This window comes from Colius striatus, chromosome 23, assembly GCF_028858725.1.
Source record: "Colius striatus isolate bColStr4 chromosome 23, bColStr4.1.hap1, whole genome shotgun sequence".
In the NCBI taxonomy this organism is placed as follows: domain Eukaryota; kingdom Metazoa; phylum Chordata; class Aves; order Coliiformes; family Coliidae; genus Colius; species Colius striatus.
This window is the reverse complement of record NC_084781.1, coordinates 1,413,174-1,438,175: the sequence shown is the minus strand read 5'-3', so window position 1 is coordinate 1,438,175 and position 25,002 is coordinate 1,413,174. Positions and strand designations below refer to the sequence as shown.

Below are 25,002 nucleotides of genomic sequence, written 5' to 3'. Positions count from 1 at the left end.
AGAAGCTGGACTGAGCAGGGTTTTAAAGGAAGGGGAGAATTAGGTGGGTCAAATGATAAGTCAATGTTATTTTGCAAATGAACACGATGTGAGTGTGAGAATCAAACTCTGGGAACCAGCCACCTTCAGGTTTCCATCCCAGGGCAGTGTCAACTCCTTTGTTGGTTCAGATCAAATCACTTTAGCCTGTATCTTAGATCTGCAACACGGGGCATGAAGTACTTAATGCTGTACAAAGAGTAATGATATGAACAATTCTGTCACTAAAGCACTTTAAAAAGCCAACTCTCAGCTGTTCCAGTCTCTCCCCTCTCTTCAGCACACCACTGTCCCACCCTCCTTCCCTTCCAGACCATTAGCATGGCTCAGGCTGGGTTTTCTGACCCAGAAGCCTTCTCAGTTTCTCAGTCCTTCCATAGCTCCTTTCTAGGCTCCCTGTACACTTGCCCTGTGTGTGTAACTTCCCTGCAGAGCAGTTCTTGTCAGTGTGCAAGGCTTACAAGCTGTACCTCTTACCCCTTGGGAGAGGAGATGCACCAAGGTGTGCTTCACAGAAGTGGGTGCTCTTCACTGAACCAAAAGCAGATCAATGGGTAAATCCATTTAAAAGGTCAAACCCAGCTCTGCAATGAGGAGACTGGGGAAGATTCATCTTTTCTGTCACTGAAGCTGGTTTGGGATGTTGTGGGGGGGGGGGGAAAGAATCAAATGCTTCACCAGGGCTTGTCCAAGAGGTGATGTACATCCTCCAAAGTCTAAAGGGTCCCTAAACAATGCACCTTCAGGCACTGCCCTTGCAAAGAATCTTGAGTCTCTTAATGACAGAGCTTTTTAACCTCTCACCCCATGTCTCTACAGCATGAGGAAGGGCTATTCCATGTCCAGAAGTATGAAGTGCTGACACAATTGAAAGAGAAGGTACTTGGCTTCACTGCAAGGATGATTACCTGTTGTCCATGCTGTTCTTACAGCTTCCACCTGCCCCCCAAAGCTGTCTGTGCTGCCTGCAGCAAGGGAAGGGTGGTTGTATTCTTTTGCATGATCTGGCATGCCAGAGCAGGGAAAGCAGAGGAGAGTGGGACACATCCCAGCTTGGCAGGGCCATGGCTGAGCTATTGAGCTGACTTAGGAGATCTTACTGAGACCTAACTGGGAATGAGACCCACGAGCCTCCTGCTGATTGTCACCTCAGGAAACCCTTGCCTGCCAGCCTTAGCTGAGCAGGAGATAGAGGACTTGTAGTCAGAGCCCAGCAGCAGGAGAACAATGAGTGGAATTTCCTCTTTCTGTCCTGAGAGGGCTGTTTGTCACCAGAGAGATAAAAGCCCAGGGCAGGGAGTTGGGGGGCAGGGGGGAAGGAAAAGGGTTATCAAGAGACATGCCTCACACAGTGCCACTCAGGACAGACTCCATAGGAAAGCTATTTTGGGGTCTGTCACTCCTGCTGCCATTAAAAGAAAGTTCAGTTAAGAGGATGAAAATAAACTTAATCTTGCAGAGCAGAAGTGGCTGGAGGCAACCACAGGCCCGATGACACTGGAAAACAAAGACTGGCTTCTTCACCCCATGACACTGTTCCATTTTTAAGCCTTCCCCAACACTCTTCTCAAGCTTTCCAAGCTCTCTGCTCCCTTCCCTGTCTGTCCACCCAGCCCATACTGTCCCAGCAGCAACTAGTCCTTCCCTCAACAGCAAATAAGACTTGAAGAGAAAGCCTTGTCTCTTCAGGAGGAGAAAATCAACCCATGTACTCACTGGATTAAGGACTGAAGCTAGGGGTAGTGTCAGCCAAACAGCTAGGCTTGGGAATCATGTGTCTGCACTGAGCTTAATTTATCTTCTCATTTCACAAACAACATGTTTCTTCTAACTGTATTTATTTTAAAGGCTCGTTTCAAGCTGTGCCTCGTATTTCAATCACTTCCAAAGAGATTTACCCTCCTGCTGGCAAATGAATAAGGCATCCTGCTGGCTGCTGGAGGAAGGGCCAGGAATGAAAAGAGCTGCTTCTAGTAAACTGTTAGCTGGCTCCACACACTCGTTGCTAGTAACTGGTGAAAAGAGAAACCCACCCCTAAATAGCAATAAAGGATGCTAAGAAAACCCCAACCCCTGGCAATCTGGTGTTGGAATGTGGCAGCCCACTGCTAACTAGCTCACAGCAACTGCCTGGGTAACTGCTGCATGTGCACACTTCCCTGGGAGCTCAACTACTCATCCATAAACAAGTCAGCAGCGTGCACAAGTGAGAGGAGCTGAGGTGGCATATCCTCTTTCCTCTTTCCCCATGCAGCAAACTGATGTGGTGAGACAAATTCAGCTGGGAAGAGCCTTGCTTCCCCCTTCCCTTTTATTTTGCCCAGCTGGGAAGAGCTTTTATTTACCCTTCCCTTTTACTTTGCCCCCTTTCAATTCACCCCTGCCTTCAACTGTGGCGGTGCTGGCTCAATTCCTGTTCCCCACACAAGCAGGGAGAAACCACAGCATGACACAAGGAATGTGAGCAGAGCCATGGCAGGGACAGGGGAAGATGAGCAAGCTCCTCAGCCCTCTGCTGAACCTGTGCTCACAGCTTTTTGCTGGGGAGCCTCAGTGACAACGATGACTCTGGCCCTAAATCACACATAACCCAGTGAGGATGTCACTGTAACAAGAGTGAGGAAGGCTAAATCCCCCTCTCCAGGGCTGCTAGGATACACAATGTGTTTCCTGAGGCCAAGTTGACATTCCTGTGGTGGAAAAATCTGCCTGGGGAAAAGCTTATGACTTGAACAAACTCACTGCTGCACAAGACAGACATAAATTGTCCCTGCTCCAGGGGAGGCAAACGAGCAAGGGGAGGCTGCAAATAAGACAAACCTCACTTAGCCTGAAGTGAGAGCACACCCTCATCCCCAAAACTCTGTTTAGACACACAGTTTCTACATGCTCAGCACATTAATACACATGCACCAATGTTCTACTAAATAGAAATGCTGCTCTGCTAAAGGACTGGCCCAAATTTATTCATCTAGCCTGTTAATGAGGATGTGTGCCCACTTCTCCTCCTCATCCTCCCTCTTCCTGTGGATCTTGGGTGGAAATTGGGCAAGTGAGGGTGAGGGAGCCCTGGCCCAGGCTGCCCAGGGAGGGTGTGGAGGCTCCTTCCTTGGAGCTCTTCAAGACCCCCCTGGCCACGTTCCTGTGTGACCTGATCTAGGTGGGAGCTGCTTCTGCAGGGGGGTTGGGCTGGATGAGCTCTGAAGGTCCCTTCCAACCCCCACCAGTCTATGATTCTAAGTGGAGCATGAGTTGGAGGTCACCATCTCCCCCTGCCACAACTGCTTTCTCCCTGGTTTCTTCATTGTTTGGCAGATATTGGGGGTTTGTTGCAATCTCTTGACCCAACTTCCCTACCCAGGTTTCTGCTTCTGACACACATGTACAACAGTAGATTGTTTCAAGCTCAATAGTCATTTCTGCAGTGAATCATGGAATCACAACATCATGGTGTGGGTTGGAAGGGCCCTGCAGAGCTGCTCCAGCCCAACCTCCTGCTGAAGCAGGTTCCCCTGGCTCAGGGGGCACAGGAACGTGTCCAGATGGGTTGGAAACCTCCTGAGAAGCCTCCACACCCTCCCTGGGCAGCCTGGGCCAGGGCTCCCTCACCTCAGCACCAAAGGGGTTTCTCCCCCTGTTCCAGTGGAACTTTTAGTGTTCCAGCTTGTGCCCATCAGCCCTGGCCAATACAGAAGCAAGTATCATCACCCCATCCTCTTGACACCCACCCTTTAGGTACTTGTAAGTGTTGATGAGCTCCCCCCTCAGTCTTCTCCAGACTGACCAGCCCCAGGTCCCGCAGCCTTTCCTCACAAGGAAGATGCTCCAGTGCCCTGAGCATCTTGGCAGCCCTGCACTGGCCTCTCTGCAGCACTTCCCTGTCCCTCTGCAGCTGGGGAGCCCACAACTGGCCACAGGACTCCAGCTGAGGCCTCAGCAGCTGTGGCAGAGCAGAGCAAAGGGGAGCAGAAGCTCCCTGGCCCTGCTGCCCACACTCTGCTGGATGCCCCCAGGCTGCCGTTGGCTTCTTGCCCACGAGCCCACGTTGCTGCTCAGGGGCAGTTTCTTCTCAGCCAGCACTGCCAGGTCCCTCTCCTGGAGCTGCTCTCCAGCAGGTCACCCCCAGCCTGTGCTGGCCCAGGGGGTTGTTCCTCTCGAGATGTTCCTACTGGAGTTAACCTCATCCTTTTGCATCACTCCTGCTCCTGGGTGAGCCAGGCGAGCCCCAGAGGCACAACGACCACATTGCTGTGGTGGGATAGCCCAGCAGAGAGGAGCTGGAGAGCAGGCAAGGGCTGCTGGCAGAAGGAGCCGTGTTTCTGTGTGGTTACCACTGGATGGCAGCTCTTACCCACCGCATGGCCAAGCCCGGCCAGCTCCCAGCCTCCTTCAGCCTCCTCCAGCCTCTGAGCATCGCCTCGGCAGCCCTGCGAGCGCAACTGGGGCAAAGCAAGAGTTTATTGGGACTGTTCCTTATTTTATTAGGGCAGGTTTAAGGCGTTTAGTGACTTGTTTTTGGCAGGAGCTCAGCTAAGGCTGGATGCACTCAAAGCCCTTCGCAGAGGCGTCGGGAGACTTGATTCAGAGGCGATGTACAAGTGGAAGGCTGGGAGCTGTAAAGCTCCCCTCTGCAGTGGCATCTAAAGCACCTCTAACAGAGCCTGCAGGAGGTGGAGTGAGTCTGGGGAGACCAATATTCCCCTCGGTAAATCTCTGGTCTGGAACTTCAAGCAAGCTCCTTGCTTTGAGCCTCGATTTCCTCAGCTGTTAAATAAAGCCACACCAACACCCAACAGCACAGAGCCAGCTTGGGAAGGCTTCTCAGTGCTGGCTCCACATTTGCTTGGCAACAGTGCCCAAAAGTGTGTGCTCAGCTGATTTAAGCCTGGCCCAGGCTGCCCAGGGAGGGTGTGGAGGCTCCTTCCTTGGAGCTCTTCAAGACCCACCTGGACACGTTGCTGTGTGACCTGATCTAGGTGGGAGCTGCTTCTGCAGGGGGGTTGGGCTGGATGAGCTCTAAAGCTCCCTTCCAACCCCACCATTCTGTGATTTGGAAGCATTCCTAGTACCTTACAAAGCCTATAAAGGAAGGATTCACTGCCACTCTAGCAGGGCTTGTAACAACCATGATGTCACTTGTTACCTCCGAGTCCAAATTACAGCCTCCTGTGCCATGAGCTTCCCAAACAGCATCAAAGGATCCCAAAGACTAACAAACCTACTCCTCTAAAACACTTTAAGGCATCCCCCCCAGCCCACCTTGCACTGCCCATGGGCTGGAGCTGGTGTCCATCCCCACAGCCCTGTGGAGGAGAGGCTCCTTTGACTTTGCAGCAGCAGGGAAGGTAAAGTCAATCCAACACGAGCCCTTTACAACTCCAGGAGATAGAAAAATAAGGAAAAGCCAAAGCAAATAACAAGTTTGCAGCAGTTCCTGGAAAGGAAGAAGCGAGCTCTTGTGTTGAAATAGCTCTGCATCAAGCTGCCAGAGTCCCTGCTCCTTCCTCCTCCTGCAGCAGCTACAACTGCTGCAACTGATTCTCCTCCTTTCCAGCCCATTTCTAGATAAGCTGCTATGTTCCCCCCTCCTCCCCTGCTCAAAAACCCTTCCTCCTTGCTTGCTTCTATTTATACTGGCTGAAGGGGCTGCTTGGCTGCAAACAGCCCTGGCCATCACCACACACCTGCTGGCCCTGTGCCCATGAAGGTCCAGCTCCCTCCCCATTGCAGAGGGGCAGCTGTGGTGGCTCCCAACCTGCTTTTCTTTCTTTTTAGCTGGTTTAGTGGCAGGTAAAGTGAAGCCACCCTTTGTTAGCTTTAACCCAGAAGCTCAGTTTAATTCTTGGTGTGACCTTAGTGTGAGTTCTCTGGGTCAGAGCTTTGTGATGGCTTCTGCTTTTACAGGTGAAAATCACAACAGATGTGCAAAAGTAGACAAACAGGGTCTTTGGAAGTGGGTTTAGAACCCCCAGCCCTGGATGTGCCTCTAGACTGCTGCTGTAATTCACCCCAAATGCAGCCACACTCAGTTTGATGTGGGAGAACTGACTTGGTTGGGAAGTGGGCTGAAGTCTTAATGCACTCATCTCACACAGGTCCTTAGAAACAGCGTCTCAGCACAGCAAAGCAGCCTGTAAAGCACCCCAATCTATTATTGTGACAGCATGATAAAGTGAAGGCTGCTCCTTTCACCCAGAATTTGCAGAGCCATGGCTCTTGTCTTCTGACCAGAGCAGTGGGAAGCAGCAGCTGGGCTCATCTTAACACGAAGCTTCAAGCACAGTCATTTTTGCTGTTGTTGTGAACAGGAATCACAGAAATGTTGAGGCTGGAAAAGACCCTGAAGCTCATCTTGTCCAACCAGCACTGCCATGGCTGGCCCTAACCCACAGCCCTCAGCCCCACAGCTCCATGGCTGTGGAATCCCTCCTGGGATGGGGAACTCCATCACCTCCCTGGGCAGCCTGGCACAGGGCTGGACAACCCTTACAGGGGAGGTGTTATTCCTAATCTCTAACCTAAACCTCCCCAGGCTCAGCTTGAGGCTGTTCCCTCTTCTCCTGTCACTTGTAACATGGTAGAACACACTGACCCCCACCTCCTCTGGCTTGCTTGACACTGGGAGGATTTGACATCTCCTCCTTTAGGCCACTTCACAAGTGCTTGAGCTGGGAGCTCCATCCTCTAGACTCTGAGCAGTCAGTGAGGATAAAAAGCAGGTTCTAAACCTGATGCCTGTCACTAAGCAGGAAGAAAACCTTCTTCTCCCTTTCCCTGGTACACAGATGCTGAGGTGGCTACATGTCAGAGACAGCAAAACATCATCCCAGCTGAAGGTGCTGGAGCTCTTGGACTGTAAAGGAGCTTAAAGAACAAGCTGAAATACCAAGGGGAAATGTAAAAGCTCATTCTAGTTCTGTGTGTTTGATCCCATTTGGTGCTTGAACTTGAGGAGCAGAAGGGAAATAGTGTGTGAATACCAGCTAGCTAGAGATGAACAGTGACATTGCCACTGGTTTCAACAGGCCCTGGGTTTCCTGGTGAGGTTTGAACTGTGAACTCAGGCACAGAAGATTTTCTGCTCCCCCTGTTGACTCCAAGCTCACAACCACATGATCCCAACCATCCCTTTTGGTGAATGGTCTGATCTAAGCCTGCAATACTTGTATTCCATCTGCCCTGTCCTCTTGAGAAAAGCACTGTCAGATTCCTCCCAGTGTGTCCCAGAAACTCAGCTTGGGAAGGGAGATCCTCCTTGTTGTCACTTGTGCAGCTTCCAAAGTGGCAAATCCAGGCTGGTACTCAGGGTACAAACAGCCCACTCAGATCTCAAGGGTTGGAAGGGACTTCAAAAGCTCATCCAGTCCAACTCCCCTTGCCAGAGCAGGACCAGCTAGAGTAGGTCTCACAGGACTTGGTCTTTACCTGAGAAACATCAACTATTAAGATCTCATGGAAGTGTCCCAGCAGTCTGAGGCTGTCTGGGGGGAGATCTCTTTACTCCAAGATCTCTTTACTCCATGGGAGTGCAGCTTGCAGCAGGAGGCCATACTCAGTCCTACCCTAAATACTAGCCAACAGTGGCAAAGGTTTACATCATCTCCCTGAAGAGAGGGATGAAAGGAGACAGAAAAGACCTGAGCTGTGGTGCTGCCTTCCATCTCCACCTCCTTTGAGATGTTCCACACTGGACAGCCAGAAACAGATGGCTGCTTGTTTCCAAAAGCTTGGGGGGGTTCTTTTTCACCAGGGATCCTGCTGGATAAATTGTGCTATCAAAGACACCTTTGCACTCTGGTAACCTCCAGGTTCTGCCTTTAGATGGGGAGTTTTTTTGGGTGCAATCTGAGTCTTCAGCTTTTCCTGTTCCTGGCTGTGTTAAAAGACTTGATGTTTCTAGTGGTCCATGGCCAGAGTGAATCTGGATTGCTCTGAAGTGAAAAACAACAGAGATAAGCAACAAAACTCTCTCTCACCACTAAATCCAGCAGCTGGGTCTGAACACACAAAGGGAACAGCCCCAGTGGTGGCTGAACACCCTGACATTGCTCTTTCCAAAGCCTTGGCTAATCAAGCTATTGTGGCAGCAGCTCTGCAACAAAAGGTTGTGTGTGGAAGGAAGGAAACGGTGTGCTGGTGCAATTATGTGGTTTCCAAGGGTTTATCAAATCTGCAGAAAGATCAAGCTATCTCTGAGGACCACCATGTGTCTGCAAAAATGCAGGAAGCGCCTTTGCCTGACCTTTATACACAAGCAGAAGATTCCTTGGCAGGGCTTGTTTGTGCAGCCTCTTACCCCACCTCAGGAATGCTTTGGAGCACTGGCTTGCTTTTCCCTGGGGTGTGGGGATAGGTGAGAAACAGGAGCAGGCAGGCTGGAGATACATAAGAGCACATAGACAAGTCTGGCAATGACTTCTTGAGTATCCTAAAGGGGAGAGGGAGGTGTCTACTAGGTCAGTGTAGGTTGTGTGTAGGTAAGGAGGTTGGTTGTCTCTGGAGCACTGGAGCAAAGGGGCTGCTCCCAGATCAGCCTGCAAGATACTTCACCTCCTTGAGCTTTGGCTACTCTACCACCTTCTCTCTATCATAGGTTTGTTAGTGTTTAATAGCTTTGGGATCCTTTGGTGCTGTTTGGAAAGCTCATGGCACAGGAGGCTGTAATTTGGACTTGGAGGTAACAGTTAAGTGACATCATGGTTGTTACAAGCCCTGCTAGAGTGGCAGTGAATCCTTTCTTTGTAGGCTTTGTAAGGTACTAGGAATGCTTCCAAATCACAGAATGGTGGGGTTGGAAGGGACCTTTAGAGCTCATCCAGTGCAACCCCCCTGCAGAAGCAGCTCCCACCTAGATCAGGTCACACAGGAACGTGTCCAGGTGGGTCTTGAAGAGCTCCAAGGAAGGAGCCTCCCTGTGGTTGGACAAAACCAACCTCCTATCTCTGTGGGCAAAATGCTTCTGATCCAGACACTTCAATAACTGAATTAGGTCTGATAAACACAGGCTCCAGAGACACAAGTTGCCTGGATGCAGAGCTGTTCACAGTGATCATTGTTTCACAGTGATAAGGAGCTGCTTGGCTTTCCTTCTCAGCCAGAGGAAAGGTTAGGGGTATAAAGGAATGTTAGAGGCAACATCCATGTTTTCTGTGCAGGGTATGAGAAGGGAGGGAGAGAATGGGACAATTCTCCTCAAGAGAAGGAAAAAGAAACCACCACCATTTATTTTGTCACTTCTCTTTCTTTTTTTTTACATCATCTTCTTCATACAACAGCTTCATTGGAACAATACAGCTTCTTTTTAAAAAAACCCACCCAAAATAGCTTGCAAAATTATATATATTTTAATATCCAAAAGTACATTGCATATATATAGTAGCAAAAGCCCCACTTCCATGGGTCATCTCTTCAGAGTCTGGCTATTATTGCAGTAACGTTGCTTATAAACACCCCGAAAGCACTTAAAAGACCTTGCAACTGATTTCTCTCCATCTTCCTCTCTCTTTCCTTCCTCACTCTTGTTAAATAATGGCATCAGTGCTTCTGGTTAAAGTTCTGAGCAGACTTCAGAATGTCCTGGGTTCAAGGCACTCATCCTGCAGTCAAATGCACACTGACCAAACCTTGCACCCAAGCAGAGACCCCAGAGGTTCTGTCTAGAGTAGATATTTGGCATCCTGATGGTTAATCCAAGTTGTATGTGGTAGTTTCACCCCCTTTACACCCCAAGGTCCAAAAACACAGACTTGTGGTTTACCCTGTTGCTTGTGGCTGGTCAAATTAACATGTGCAAAGTTAGAGATGGCTGAGGATTTGTCAGTGTTTACAATGGAAAGAAACTCCCTCCCCCCAGTGAAAGCTTTGGATTGTTTTCACACTATCACAGAATCTCAAGGGTTGGAAGGGACCTTGAGATCATCCAATCCAACCCCCCTGCCTCAGGATCACCTAGAGCAGGTCACACAGGAACTCACCCAGATGAGTTTGGGTTGGAAGGGACTTTGAGAGATCATCCAATCCAATCCAATCCAATCCAATCCAATCCAATCCAATCCAATCCAATCCAATCCAATCCCCCTGCCTCAGGATCACCTAGAGCAGGTCACACAGGAACTCATCCAGGTGGGTTTGGGTTGGAAGGGACCTTGAGAGATCATCCAGTCCAGTCCAATCCAATCCAATCCAATCCAATCCAATCCAATCCAATCCAATCCCCCTGTCCCAGGATCACCTAGAGCAGGTCACACAGGAACTCACCCAGGTGAGTTTGGGTTGGAAGGGACCTTGAGAGATCATCCAATCCAACCCCCCTGCCTCAGGATCACCTAGAGCAGGTCACACAGGAACTCACCCAGGTGAGATTGGGTTGGAAGGGACCTTGAGATCATCCAATCCAACCCCCCTGCCTCAGGATCACCTAGAGTAGGTCACACAGGAACTCATCCAGGTGGGTTTGGGTTGGAAGGGACCTTGAGAGATCATCCAATCCAATCCAATCCAATCCAATCCAATCCAATCCAATCCAATCCAATCCAACCCCCCTGCCTCAGGATCACCTAGAGTAGGTCACACAGGAACTCATCCAGGTGGGTTTGGGTTGGAAGGGACCTTGAGAGATCATCCAATCCAATCCAATCCAATCCAATCCAATCCAATCCAATCCAATCCAATCCAATCCAATCCAATCCAACCCCCCTGCCCCAGGATCACCTAGAGTAGGTCACACAGGAACTCACCCAGATGAGTTTGGGTTGGAAGGGACCTTGAGAGATCATCCAATCCAATCCAATCCAATCCAATCCAATCCAATCCAATCCAATCCCCCTGCCCCAGGATCACCTAGAGCAGGTCACACAGGAACTCACCCAGATGAGTTTGGGTTGGAAGGGACCTTGAGAGATCATCCAATCCAATCCAATCCAATCCAATCCAATCCAATCCAAACCCCCTGCCCCAGGATCACCTAGAGCAGGTCACACAGGAACTCACCCAGGTGAGATTGGGTTGGAAGGGACCTTGAGAAATCATCCAATCCAACCCCCCTGCCTCAGGATCACCTAGAGCAGGTCACACAGGAACTCACCCAGGTGAGTTTGGGTTGGAAGGGACCTTGAGAAATCATCCAATCCAACTCCCCTGCCCCAGGATCACCTAGAGCAGGTCACACAGGAACTCACCCAGGGGAGATTGGGTTGGAAGGGACCTTGAGAGATCATCCAATCCAACCCCCCTGCCTCAGGATCACCTGGAGCAGGTCACACAGGAACTCACCCAGGTGGGTTTGGAATGTCCCCAAAGAAGGAGACTCCACAGCCCATCTGTTTTATCTGTGAAGTGGTCAAAAGCCTTTCCAAAGCTCAACCTCATGGTGCGAAACGATCACAACAAGTCATTCAAACAGCGACTTGAAAGCGATGGGGCATGTTTTCAGTCAGCAAACATCTTAGCTAAGTGGAATTGATTTGCAGACAGACCAAAAAGATAAGAAACCCAAATCTACTCTAGACAAACTCAGGGAAACCTGGAAGGTTTCTGACAACCTTTAGTGGGGGGGTTCAATCATGGATCGAGCCGCAGGACCGAGGCTTTTCCCAACATGACTCGTGTCTTATTTTTTAAGGGTTTTTTTTTTCTCCTGTTTTTAAGCAAAAAGTACAAAGCCACAGCCCAAATGTACAGATTGAAAACATGTACAAATTACACACTCCCCCCCCCAAACAAACAACTGAGCTGATAAGTAAAAAACAACCAACAAACCCGCCGTTGTGACCGAGGTCAACTCGTGTTTGGTTTTTCTTTTCCCTCTTTTATTATTTAACCTTTCTCTTAAAACTGTGTGATATAGGGGGGGGGGGGGAAACACCACCCCCCACAGCAACAACAAAATAACTCTGCTTAATTTATACAGTAATTTGCCTTCTGCTTTGGTTGAGCCTTTGGGGACGATGGTCTGACGAACGCGCAGCGTTCGCGCATCGGTAGCGGTGAGCGATTCCCTTAAAGCTCTGGCCAGAGCTCAAGGGGACCTGCTGTCATTTAACTTCACTTTTGCTTTCAAGGAAAATGTCTGTGCTTGCCATTGGTTACTGTTCTTTTATGCTTTTGTGCTGGTTTCTGCTGTTTCTGGAGTTTTATCCAGCCTAATGAAGTTGTAGGCTCTAGGTAAAGGAAGGTTCTTCAATGCCCTTTTGCTTCTTAAAATACACATGTACATATATATATATATCTCTTTAATTTCCAGTTGGGTGAAAAATCCTCCTCTGCCTCAAAGCTAAGATTCCAGTTGCAGTCCCCTGCAGCCCAAAGTCTCCTCCACTTAATGGTTCCATTGCCTACCTCCCCGCAGCGAGTTAGCAAAGAAACCACCTCGTGTAGTCATCTGTTTCCTACGACCCACAGTTGGATCTATGTCTTGTCATTGAACCCTTCAAGCTTTCTCTCACCAAAACAACACAAAAGAAGCTAAAGAAACATTCCAGGTCATGATGAACAATCTTCACAGCCAACTCCTACAGAGGACATTTAGAAACCCAAAGAAAATGCAGAGTACTGGCCCAAAGAAGCATCCATCTCTCACTCAGTTCAAGACACAAGAGGCAAAGTTACACAAGGAAAAGGGTTGATCCAGACAGAACCGAGATCCAGTTTTAATTCTTCCCCAGAAAGGCCACAGTTATCCAATCAGGGTGTCCCCTCCCCCCCCCTAAAAAAACACCCCTGTAAAAATCCCAGAAGTAAAGGAAAAAGAAACCAACCACCCCAAAAGGTCCAACCAGACTGCTCAAGGCCACTTGAAGATAGAAGCATCTAGTAATAGCTGCCCAAATGTGGTGACACGTGAGCGTTGGGGTGACGAGGGACGTTGGGGTTGGGGTAAATGCTCCCTGCAGGGGAGGTCCAATAAGGTGAAGCCGCTCCAAAGAAGCTGGATGACGTGACAGGCATGGAAGAAGGATGTGGAGGCCCAAAGTTCACCTTCTGCTGGTGGGCATGGTAGGACGGCATGTAGGAGAGATCCGACGGGTACTTGTACATGGACGACTCGGTGGGGTGAGGCTGGAGGGCCTGGGTGATGCCATGAAAGTCAAATTTATAGGCATACCTTTTGCCATGGACCTTGGTCATAATGTTCTTGTCGTAGTAGTAGCGGAGGGCACGGCTCAGCTTGTCGTAGTTCATGTTGGGTTTGCTCTTCCTTTCCCCCCAGCGCCGCGCCACCTCGTCCGGGTCCGTCATCTTGAACTCGCCGTTGGTGCCTTCCCACGTGATGCAGCTGGCGTTGGAACTGTCCGACAGCAGCTCCAGCAGGAACTGCCACAGCTGGATCTGCCCGCTCCCTAGCCAGGAAAACAAGGCAAAGAAGGAAATGACTCCTTCCTGGTGTTTCCTGCTGCCAAAGGAAAGAAAGGGCAGAGACAAAGGCAGGAAACAGAAGGGCTGCGGAGATCTTGGGCTCCTTAGAAAGCCTCGTGGAGGGCTGGGTAAACTGTTCCCAGCAAAACAAGTTAGTCAGCCCTTTGTTCTGCTCAGGAGTTGGAGGTCAGATTAGATTTCATAATGGCCTCTTTTGGCCTTAAAGTCTTCAGGCTATTCATAAACAGGTCTTTTTTTCCCCTCCCCTGCAGCACGCTGTTGTGCACGAGTTTATCATAGAATGGGAGGGTTGGAAGGGACCTTTAGAGCTCATCCAGCTCAACCCCCCTGCAGAAGCAGCTCCCACCTAGATCAGGTCACACAGGAACGTGTCCAGGTGGGGTTTGAAGAGCTCCAAGGAAGGAGCCTCCACACCCTCCCTGGGCAGCCTGGGCCAGAGCTCGTTAAACACATCATAGAATCACATTGTGAGGGGGTTGGAAGGGACCTTTAGAGCTCATCCAGTCCAACCCCCTGCAGAAGCAGCTCCCACCTAGATCAGGTCACACAGGAACGTGTCCAGGGGGGTCTTGAAGAGCTCCAAGGAAGGAGCCTCCACACCCTCCCTGGGCAGCCTGGGCCAGGGCTCGTTAAACACATCATAGAATCACAGCATGGTGGGGATTAGAAGGGACCTTCAGAGCTCATCCAGTGCAACCCCCTGCAAAAGCAGCTCCCACCTAGATCAGGTCACACAGGAATGTGTCCAGGTGGGTTTTGAAGAGCTCCAAGACATCCCACACCACCACACTCACAGGATCACAGAACCTCAAAGCTTGGAAGGGACCTGCAGAGCTCATCCAGTGCAGCCCCCTGCCAGAGCAGCAGCACCTAGAGCAGGGCACACAGGGACTCATCCAGCTGGGCTGGAATGTCTCCAGAGAAGGAGCCTCAATTAACCACACTGTTACTGACATTTAGTGCCTGGCAGTCCCAATCACTGGCTGAGATCCTGTGGGGTTAGGGGGGTTGTTTCCCAGTTTAACTCCATAGACTCACACAATTGGAGGGTTGGGAGGGACCTTTAGAGCTCATCCAGCCCAACCCCCTGCAGAAGCAGCTCCCACCTAGATCAGGTCACACAGGAACGTGTCCAGGGGGGTCTTGAAGAGCTCCAAGGAAGGAGCCTCCACACCCTCCCTGGGGTTTCCCCCTGAATGGTTAACACAATCTGTTTCAACTCCCAACTGCTGACTGTTTACCATGGACATTGTTTTGGATACCTACAGTTTTCTTTCCAGTTGGTCTGAGTTACAGATCATTTCTTCCCCCTCTCCCCCTCCCCAGACCAGATGCCTCCTAAGTTTTATTTGGTGTGGTTACACTGATAGCAAAGAGCCTCAGGAAGATGTTTTCCTTCCAAGCATTCAATGTATACAAGTTTGTTTAGTTCTAGCAAGATTTACTCCAGGTCTTATTTCCCCAAGGTCAGGGATTGTTTTGTGCAGATGACCTGCAAAGGGACAGTGGCTGTGTGGTGACTTCCAGAGATGTTTCAGAGCAGGCAGCAAAATAACCCAACCTACACTTCAAATCTGAGAGACCAGCATCTAAGTCCTCCGTAGATCTCTTCTTAGGGAACGTTGGTTTGGGGTAAGAACATTGAAGATGGTGATTTTGCTGCACTTCCCTCCCTTTTCTGTAAGGACTCTTGCCAAAGCACGTGGCTGCTGAGGTTAAATGGCTCTCACAGCCCACCCCAAGGAGCAGCAGATCACAAGAGAAGTTTAATCCCTTTGAGAATGCTGCTCTGAAATGTAAAGATGAACTCACCTGGATTGGCAAGACGGCTGCTGGTGGGCCCCAGGACTTGATAAGGATCTGGAAGAAACCAAACATCACCCAACAAAAGCCCTTTAAAAAGCATGTTCTCATCAACAAAGAAACAACAGTTCCACTCCAGAAAAGAAACCAGCTCCAGCTTTCGTTTTCTCGCTTGCTGCTCTTCCCCTAAGGCCTGCAACAGGCCTGGTGTGTTCCTTATTCCTTTCTTCAAGCAGACACAATCCTTAATGGGGTCCAAAATGGAGCAGTGTCCCTGGCATTGGTTTCAGAGCCCCCCACTCCCCAAGTCTGTGTCTCTTTGGACATACCCTGAGTGTCAACTAGAAAACGTGAACCAAGAGAAAACGAGAGAGGTGTTGGGCAGCAGCACAGTAACAAACCAGGAGCAAATGTCTCCCTCCTAATAAAAGGAGGTGGGCAGGAGATGAGGTTTTCAGCCTCACTTGTTAGCAGTTGAGTTTCCTTCCCTCTGAGGACAATGAAACCTTCACCCAAACTCTCCCTTCACCGGCGCAAACGGCACGAGATAAATGAGACCACAACAGGAGTTCTGTCCCTGGCTCCAATAAGGCTGAGTGTTTCTTGAAAACCCCACCATGCATTCATTAGGCATGAATTCCATCCCTCTTTTTTTTTTTGGTGTGGGGCCTCCCCAAGCCTTAATCTCTGCACTTCTCCTTTGCTTCTCTCTGCTTTGGGTGACTGGGATCTATTGCGTTTGCTCGTGGGTTGAACCCACGCCAAAAGAACCAGCCTCCTGAAAACAAAATAAAGAGGGGATAGAAAGCAGCTGTGCAAAGCAGAGAAGGTGGTGTTTAGCTTTTCAAAGGCCCCTTGGGAAACTTGCAGGAAACACTACTGCTTGCTGCCCAACAGGCTTTGGCTTTTTGTAGTTGGTTTCCTTTGAGATGGGGTGGGAGGGAGGGGGGAAGCCCTGTTGGTTCTGTTTGGAGAGACTTCCACTAGACATCAGTGCAAGAGAGGTGAAGAGGTGAGTGAGAAGAGACCCCCACAGCTGCAGCAGACAGAGCTCTGGGCCCCTCACCACCTCAGTCTGAAGGGGATGAAGCTGGTGCTGAGCACTGCACGTGACTGGGCCAAAATGAGGATGTGCCTTCAGAATGGGGAAGGACAAGGCAGTAAAACAGAAACAGTTTGAGGACGGTCGCTGTGACTGCTCAGTCACAGTTGACTCATCACTCTGAGACTTCCCTGTAAAGCTTTGGGCCTATTTGTCACAGAATCACACAATGGGAGGGTTGGAAGGGACCTTTAGAGCTCATCCAGTGCAACCCCCTGCAGAAGCAGCTCCCACCTAGATCAGGTCACACAGGAACGTGTCCAGGTGGGGCTTGAAGAGCTCCAAGGAAGGAGCCTCCACAGCCTCCCTGGGCAGCCTGGGCCAGGGCTCCCTCACTCAAACACTCAAACAGCTTCTCCTTATGTTTAAGTGGAGCTTTTAGTGTTGCAGCTTCATCCCATCACCCCTTGTCCTATGACTGGATACAACAGAAACAAGTGCTGCCCCAACCTCCTGACACCCACCAGTGAGGTATTTGTCACTATTACTGAGCTCCCCCCTCAGTCTCCTCTTCTCCAGACTGACCAGCCCCAGGTCCCACAGCCTTTCCTCACAAGGAAGATGCCCCAGTGCCCTGAGCATCCTGGTGGCCCTGCTTGATGCCTTTATTCACCTAATCTATGACAAACCCTTGGTGAAGGCAGCCAGGACAAAAATCAAGAGTTTACCTGGTTGGGGCCGTTGCTGCTCTGTTGTCTTATTCACATTTTGTGTCCCTGCAACAGGAGGGCCTGTAAAAACAAAGAGAGGTCTTGTATGGACTAGAACAGGGGGAATGGAGAACAAGAGACATTGAAGAGAGCCTTTCTAACCCTAAGAGCTGATATGGCTGGAATTGCACTGTAAAAGAAAGAGGTTTCACTGGAAGTGAAAGAATTCACTGTAAAGAGACAATATTATGGAGACACTTTATTAACAGTCTTTTGTGGCAGCTGAACCTCCAGGCTGGTTCACATTCATGTTCTGAAGAGAAAACTGGATTTGGTTTTAGCTGTGTCCATTTTTGACCTTCTCCCACGTTGGAGCTCCCTCCAGTGTGTTTGGAAATGCAAATCCTTTTGGAAGCAACCTTGTGATGCCAAAAAACCCAAAGGAGAAAGAGAAAGGGAGAAAGAGAAGGAGGGGAAGAGGAAGAGAAGGAAAGGAAGAGAAAGAGAGAAGGAGTAGAGAAGGAGAAGGAGGGGAAGAGGAAGAGAAGGAAAGGAAGAGAAAGAGAGAAGGAGTAGAGAAGGAGAAGGAGGGGAAGAGGAAGAGAAGGAAAGGAAGAGAAAGAGAGAAGGAGTAGAGAAGGAGAAGGAGGGGAAGAGAAGGAGAAAGGGAGGGGAAGAGGAAGAGAGGGAGAGAAAGAGAAAGCAGGAGAGAGAGAGAAGGAGAGAAAGAGAAGAGAGAAGAGAAGAGAAGAGAAGAGAAGAGAAGAGAAGAGAAGAGAAGAGAAGAGAAGAGAAGAGAAGAGAAGAGAAGAGAAGAGAAGGAGAGAAGAAAGGGAAGAGAAGGAGAAGGAAGGGAAGGAGAAGGAAGGGAAGAAGAGAGAAAGAGTAGAGAAAGAGTAGAGAAGGAGAGAAGGAGTAGAGAAGGAAGGGAAGAGAAGAGAAGGAGAAAGAGAGGGAGGGGAAGAGAAAGGAAGAGAAGGAGAGAGAGAAAGCAGGAGAGAGAGAGAAGGAGGGAAGGAGAAGGAAGGGAAGGAGAAGAGAAGGAGTAGAGAAGGAGTAGAGAAGGAGAGAAGGAAGGGAAGAGAAGGAGAAGGAGATAAGGAGAAGGTGGGGAAGAGAAGGAGAAGGAGAGAAGGAGAGGGAGAGAAAGCAGGAGACAGAGAGAAGGAGGAATAAGATGTTACTTGGCATGGGTGGCATTTTGCTTGCTGGAAACACATCATACAAATCCCAGCTTCAGCTGTGCACAGCCAGAGCTTGGGCTGATGCTCCATCAGTGACCAAAATCAAGAGAGCAGAGATGAGCTCTGAAAGAACCACTGGCTTTTCCCATGTCCTCTTTTGCAGCCAGTCCCTGACTTTTCAGTTCTCCCCTGGGATATCCCACAACTAGAGCAATGATTTGGGAAATATTTTTGGCTGGAGAGAGAGAGAGAGAGAAAGGAAAAGCCTCAGAAGCTTCCACCAATCCAGATGCTGATGTACACTTCAGAACCAGGCCTGCCACTATGTCACATTAACAGAAACATCCCTCACATGCTGATGCTGTTGAAAAGAAGGCTGGAAATTCATCTCCCAACAGCAAAACCCCTCCTCTTCTCCAGTTCCTTCCCAGAAAGCAACAGGACTCCTTGGACTTCTCCAGTTTGATTCATTTTTGGGGTCAGATGGTTGACTGATGGGAATCAACTGCTACACAGGATTCAATGGGCTTGGAGTAAACAACTAGGCTGTCATCTGGAGAGATGACCCTGATCCATCTCCTCCTCCAGATGGAGAATTGGTCACACAGGAGGAGCCAGCTTTGCTCAGGGTCACACACATCTCCTGAGAGGGCTTTTCCCCCCCCTCAGTAAGTGACACTATTGCAATCAGATGTGTTGGTCAGGTGCTTGCTATGGCTGCTTGGGCTTTTGAAGACCAAGGTTTGCTTGTCCACATCAAGCTGGTTAAATCTGCTCAAAATCATGGTCCAGAACCTCTCTGGTTGGGTTTTTAGGACATCAGCTTGGAAGGATGGTTGTGCATGTGGCTCAGCTGGGTTTAATCTGGGTTTAGGGTGCCTCAGCTGCCTCAGTATTCCCTATATAGTACTTATATCTAGTATAATAGTGTGTAACAGACTAGGATAGTATAAGATACAGTAATTATAGATAGTAATTACATATATATAAAGTGTGGGCACATACAGGCTCAGCCACACTTGTGCAACAGCATCCCAACAAGGATGAGCCTTAGCTCTGAGCTCTGAGAGTGCCTTTGCCATGGTGAGAAGGGTTAAAGTGAATTTCCAACCCTTGCTCTCCCTCCCCCCACCAAAAAAATAGCCCAAAACCCATTAAGCTGTGGGTCCAAACACCAAATCTTTGCAAGGTGAAAGACCCACACCAGCCCTCCCAGCTTCCAGACCTGGATTCTGAACGTGTTTCCAGCACAAAATGGAAAAGGCAGAGCCAGGGAATCCATCCAGAGACTTGAGTTGCTGCAAAAACAATATTGTTCCCAGGACCAGTGGCATGAAAATAGACTCCTACAGAACTCCAGCCAGATGGTTAGTTACAGGGAAGAGCCTTATCTCTCATTAAAACCCCTTGGATCTTACACCAAAACTTGGAAATGCAAGGAGGCTGAGGTCCATTCTGGGTTTCAAGCAGCAAATAGCCACAGTAAAGTTGAAGGGGTAGCTAAGAATCAGCTCCCCTCAGTGTGTTTTGGCCTTAAAACACCCACTGGAACAACAATCCTGTGACAAATGTGTGCTCAATCCCAAATGGAATGAGAGAGCAGAAAATAAATCATAGATGCTTTCAAGAGATGTCATTCTTGCAGCTGTCTGGTTTATGTCCAGAAATTCCCCAGGATGAATGCACAGCTCTCTTCTGAGTTAAGGTAAAGGGTCTGAGGAATGCTTTGCACTTTTGCAGCACCTTTCAAGTGAGGATCTCACAGCTTTGCAAATGTTGGAGCTCACAGAGCACCTGGGAAGGAGGTTAAATGTGATTCCATTTATTTACATGCATAAATGCACTTTCCTCAGGCTTCAGCTGCCTCTTTTCTTCCAGGTGAAGCACTCAGGTTGTGTGGAACAGATCTTTTCTGACCTTGGTCTATACTTTCTCACCCCAAGTCTCCCTCAGCTCCAAGCTCACCAGCCTCTGTGCCAATTGCAAGTTGTCATGCTGTGCAAGTCCCTTTACTCCTCTGGAATGAGATGGGAATGAGGATGAAGACAGCAGTGAAACAGCCTGTTAGGCTGAGAAGAGGCTCAGAACACAGCAGAATGAGGAAGATGAAGGCAGGTTGTCTTGTAAAGTTCAAGTGAGCTGAACTCTCCAAACCTCCAGAGTTTCTTGTGGCCTGGTGCAACAAAGGACTTGGGGAAGAAGCTGAGGAGCGTGTGTCAGGGATCCATCCCCTGGCTGAGGCTGTGGGATGTGGAGGAGGAGAGTGGCTGCATGTTGTGCTGTGGAAGTGTAGGAGGTTTGGCATTGCTGTCAGGGAGATAAGGCAGGCTCCACTGAACCCACTTTTACAGACACCCCCCTCCCCACTATATCACAACTTGAGTGCTGTTCCCTACACCTCTGCATCACATTCAGTCTAAATAACCTCCAGTATTGCTGGGAGCAGATGGACTAATACACACAAGCCTCCTTTCCCTACAAAAGAAAGGCTTGAAAAGCCCCAGGCACATTTACACACTGCAGCAAAGACCATCCCACGTGCCTAGCAGTCCCTTCAGCTTGAATGCAATCCAAGGAATGGGCCATTAGGGAATCTGTGTGTAAGATATGATGTATTAGAGAGCAAACCCTCCCTGATAAGTTTCAAAAGGGTCTCTCTTCTTTTTTAAAAGCATTATGGATCTGAGAGTTTGGGATGGAGGGGAGAAGAAATGGGGAGGGAGGAGGGGAGGGGGATTTCAGCTGAACAATGGGCTCACAGTCCCTGTGCTTCCTGAGCTGCTGCAGGAGTGCTGACAGCCCCTTCATCCCGCTCTCTCTGCAGGATTCAAGCATGGTTTTGTTCTACCAGCCTTGATAAGGCTTTCCAGGAGGATAATGGGCACTGGGGTGGGAATATCCTCGTTTCTTTCCAGGCCTTTTTTCAGTTCTAGGATGGGTCATTTAAGAACTAAAGGCACTACAGGGGGATCTTGTTTGAAACACCACCTGTGCTGGCATAAGTGCCTTTAACAGCAAGCAAGGCTTGGGAAGGAACAGCATGGCATAGTTCTTGTGTTGATGGCATCCCTGGCAGCAGCACCTCTTCTCCACCTCTTCTCTTTATGAGTTGCTAGGGCTCACTGTCAAGGTGCAGAGCGACTGCTCTGAAACATCAGCTCCCTCCCTTCAGACCCACGGGCAGTGTCATGCCTGGGTTAACACAACAACCACGGGACTGGAGCAAACAGCATCCTGAAATGTGATCCTCAACAGGACACAGAGCTGGCCAAACACTGAGCTCTGCCTGTCCCCCATCACACCTCCCTTGTGAGGAGCTCTCCCATGAAGCTTTCGCCCCCTGAGATGGGATTTCTTCCTGGCCTCAGCTTTCGGAGGTGATGTCTGGAGTGACACGACGTGCAGCAGATTTGTGGAGGCATCTACATTCCTCCTCAGTGTTGGTAGGTGCTAAGCAATAGGAGCCCATCAACCTCTGCCTACTGGAGCTGGTACCTTCAAGAGGATTTAGGCAGGCAGATGGCAAGCAGCACATCCTCCTAAGCCATGGGGACAGAGCCAGGAAGGAAATAAAGGTAAGTTTCCCCAAGTCTCACTGCCTCTGTTTCCCTTCAGAACACACTTGGCAGCCTTTGACCAAGTCTGCTGCACTGACTTTAGGTGAATAACACCAAAAGGAGTGACTGGAGTCATTTAGGCATCATCCATCAGGTTCCTCTCGAGGTGCTTTACAAAAGAACACTCAACAGTCCCAAAGCAAAAGAAGCCTGAACCAAAAATACAGAAGGAGCTGCTCCCCAGTCCTCTGCCCTTGGTTAGGGAGCACTGGCACTACCTTTCCAAACAGGGCTTGGCCTTACAAAGGAGATGGCTGCAGATTGGAAGGAGGCTGTGGGATTCATGGGGCTCTCCAGGCTGAACACAACTGTGCAATAGGAAGAAAGGATCCTGGCTTGGTGGCTGAGAGCTTAAATTAGCTTCTCTAAGTGAGGAAAGCAGGAGCAGGATCCAAAGGGATCCAGGCTTGTGATTAATCTTGTGGTTGCTTGGGAGCTGGTTTGGTGGCAACTTTATAGGGAGAGAGAAAAGAGGGGACCTGACTGCTTCTCATCCCAAGGTGAGGTGGTGTGTTGTGGGCACTGTTCTGGTATCTTGGACAAGTCCCAGTGTAGGCACATGGGAACAAAAAAGCCACTGCTGCTGTAAACCAAACATGCATGCAAGGGCTGCCAGGCTGCTGAGCATCCACACTCCCATCATTTAACATCCCCAGGATCACGTTGGAGAGGTGGGGTTGTGTTTAAAGCCAGTTGGAGAGGAGAAACCCAGCCTGTGGGTTTCTGGAAGGGCAAGGAAGCCCAAAACACCTCCAGCTCCTCCTAGAAACGTTAGAGACGTTGCTTTGAATGATGGCAGCAAACATAAAGGTTGGTAGGGTCTGTAAGGTTCTTCCCAGCCCACTCTGCCTCCAAGATAAGTACTAAACCCTGAACACCCAGGGTGCAAAAGCTGACAAGGTCAGCAGCAAGGGGTTTGCTGAGGTACAGCTTTTCTTACCATTGTTATTTGGTTGACAGTGTGTGACTGGGATGGGTGGAACAGGACTGGGAAGCAAAGGAGTCCTCTGGCCTTTCCAAACTGCTACAAGAGGTGGTTGATGCAAGTTGGCAACTAGCTGCCCTGAAAGTTTGGCTCCATGGCCAAAGCCAGGCAGGAGTGACATGGGTGTCCTGACTGGATGTCACTCATGGCCAGTGTTACTGTGGCCTTTATCATGATTACATGAGACTTCCCAGTGCCTTCAAGCACCAAACTCAAGACCATAAAGTCCTTGGGCTAAAGAATCACCAGTCTCTCCACTAAGAGGGTGATAGGACAATGGGTATAAGCTGGAAGAGAAGAGGTTCCAAGGAAACACAAGGAAGAATTCCTTCCCTGTTGAGGTGAGGGAGCCCTGGCAGGGGCTGCCCAGATGGGCTGTGGAGGCTCCTTCTCTGGAGACATCCCAACCCAGCTGGATGAGTCCCTGTGTGCCCTGCTCTAGGTGGTGCTGCTCTGGCAGGGGGCTGCACTGGATGAGCTTTGCAGCTCCCTCCCAACCCTTGTGATTCTGTGCAGCAGCTAGCTGAGGGCAGAACAATGTCAGAACAGCTTCCATGTCACATTATGGGACTACTTGATCATTTCACAACACTAAAAAGTTTCTCTATGTTGCTATTAACCTGTTTTATAAGCAACCAACATGGAGATCAAAGGCCAGGCTTGGGACAACATTGGGTTTTCACCTCAAGTCGGCTCAAACCAAGAGAGAAAGGACTGGCTGCTGGATTCAGGTAAGAAATCTGGTGCAGAGCATGAACAGGTTTCACTTGGGAAATCCCTGAAGGTAGCTGAGAGTCCCAGTTGTGTCCCAGAGAGTCCCCTCTCTGCTTTGACTCCTACTCTAGATCCAGTGGTGTCCTTACAGTATTGTGGCTGAAGGCCACTTATTTCCAGCCTCAGGCAGCGCTTGGAGCTCGAGATAAGGAGCAGAGAAGACAATGAAGCTGTAGAAAAGAGAAAGAGGTTTGTATCTAATGAGGCTTCATCAAAGGAAGCTCGTTTAGGACTAGGAGTCAGGATCTTCCAAGGGGACTCATTCAGCTCACACAGGCAGGAGTAAGCCTGATCCCTCCCTTGAGATCTGTGCTCCCTCTCCCTCATCAGACAGCCTGGCAGGGTCACACATCTCTTAAACCTGGAGCTCAAGACTCCAAAATAGGGATGCCCTCCCTCCCTGTTTGCTTTGACAACCCCCAGCTGTGCAAGTGGGGCTGGAAAAACATCCCAGAGCCTGTGCAGCCACTGAACCTCCTGATTCACATCTGAGTTACCCTGTGCAAGGCTTACAAAGACACATTATGGAGAAGAGGAGGAAGCAATGAGACTTTCTGTATCGGCAGCAGAAGTCCCCAGTGCTCACTTACACGAGGGATGTGTCCTAAGAGCTTGAAAAGCAGCCTGAGCTTTGAAGAGCAGCCACTTGTCCAGTCCACATGCACGTGGGGCTGCAGGCATGGGCTGCCACAAGCTCCTCAGCAAAACCAGAGGCACACAACGGTGTTTCCAAGTCCCTTTCCCTGATGGACACCCACACAACATGCAAACAGAGCCCTTTGGTGTTTTACCCCCAGCACACACAAGTGGGAAGGGGGTAAAAACCAAAGGGTTAAGGGGCTTGTGAATATACACAAATGTAGAAGAACAAGATGAACATCTTGCTGGAGGGAAGCAGAAAAAGGCAGACACAGCCCTGCAGAGCAAATGCAGCAATGCAGAGAGAAAGGGAAGGGAAGGGAAGGGAAGGGAAGGGAAGGGAAGGGAAGGGAAGGGAAGGGAAGGGAAGGGAAGGGAAGGGAAGGGAAGGGAAGGGAAGGGAAGGGAAGGGAAGGGAAGGGAAGGGAAGGGAAGGGAAGGGAAGGGAAGGGAAGGGAAGGGAAGGGAAGGGAAGGCCTGTGCAGACATCCCAAAGAGCATTTTTACCCCATTTGCCCATTGAAGTCATCACCAGGGGGTAAATTTACTCCTTATCTTAAGAAACTCAAGGGTTTCCTTAAGTTTCTTCAGGGCTGGAAGGGACCAGAAAGCACTTCCAAGAGTTTTTACAAGGGCAGGACTTCACTCCCAGCCAACCACCCCCCTCCATGTGCAATAACATTGCTTTGCAGTGCACCCTAGGCAAAAAAATAATAGCTCTCTTTTCAGCTGAGAGAAAAAGGAAGGATAATGGTTACTTAGAAAGTGCTCCAGACAAGCTGTCAGGTTGAATTCAGAGAACTGGAGTCTGCTGTGGGACGAGCGTTGGCTCGGG

The 25,002-nt window shown here is 49.7% G+C and overlaps 1 protein-coding gene across 3 annotated transcripts in view; it reads right to left on the bottom strand.

The window, feature by feature from the left end:
- Positions 1 to 9,237: 9,237 nt before the first annotated feature.
- Positions 9,238 to 25,002, bottom strand: part of FLI1 (Fli-1 proto-oncogene, ETS transcription factor) — a 93,652-nt gene continuing 77,887 nt past the window's right edge. For 2 of the 3 annotated variants that reach the window (XM_062013894.1, XM_062013895.1), the window contains 3 exons: positions 16,987 to 17,049; positions 15,226 to 15,273; positions 9,238 to 13,376 (listed from right to left, as the gene is read on the bottom strand). In XM_062013894.1, the coding sequence (XP_061869878.1) occupies positions 12,847 to 13,376; positions 15,226 to 15,273; positions 16,987 to 17,049 (641 nt within the window). In that variant the 3' untranslated portion in view covers positions 9,238 to 12,846. The remainder of the gene's footprint in view (positions 13,377 to 15,225; positions 15,274 to 16,986; positions 17,050 to 25,002) is intronic. The other variant, XM_062013896.1, reaches the window with a different exon arrangement.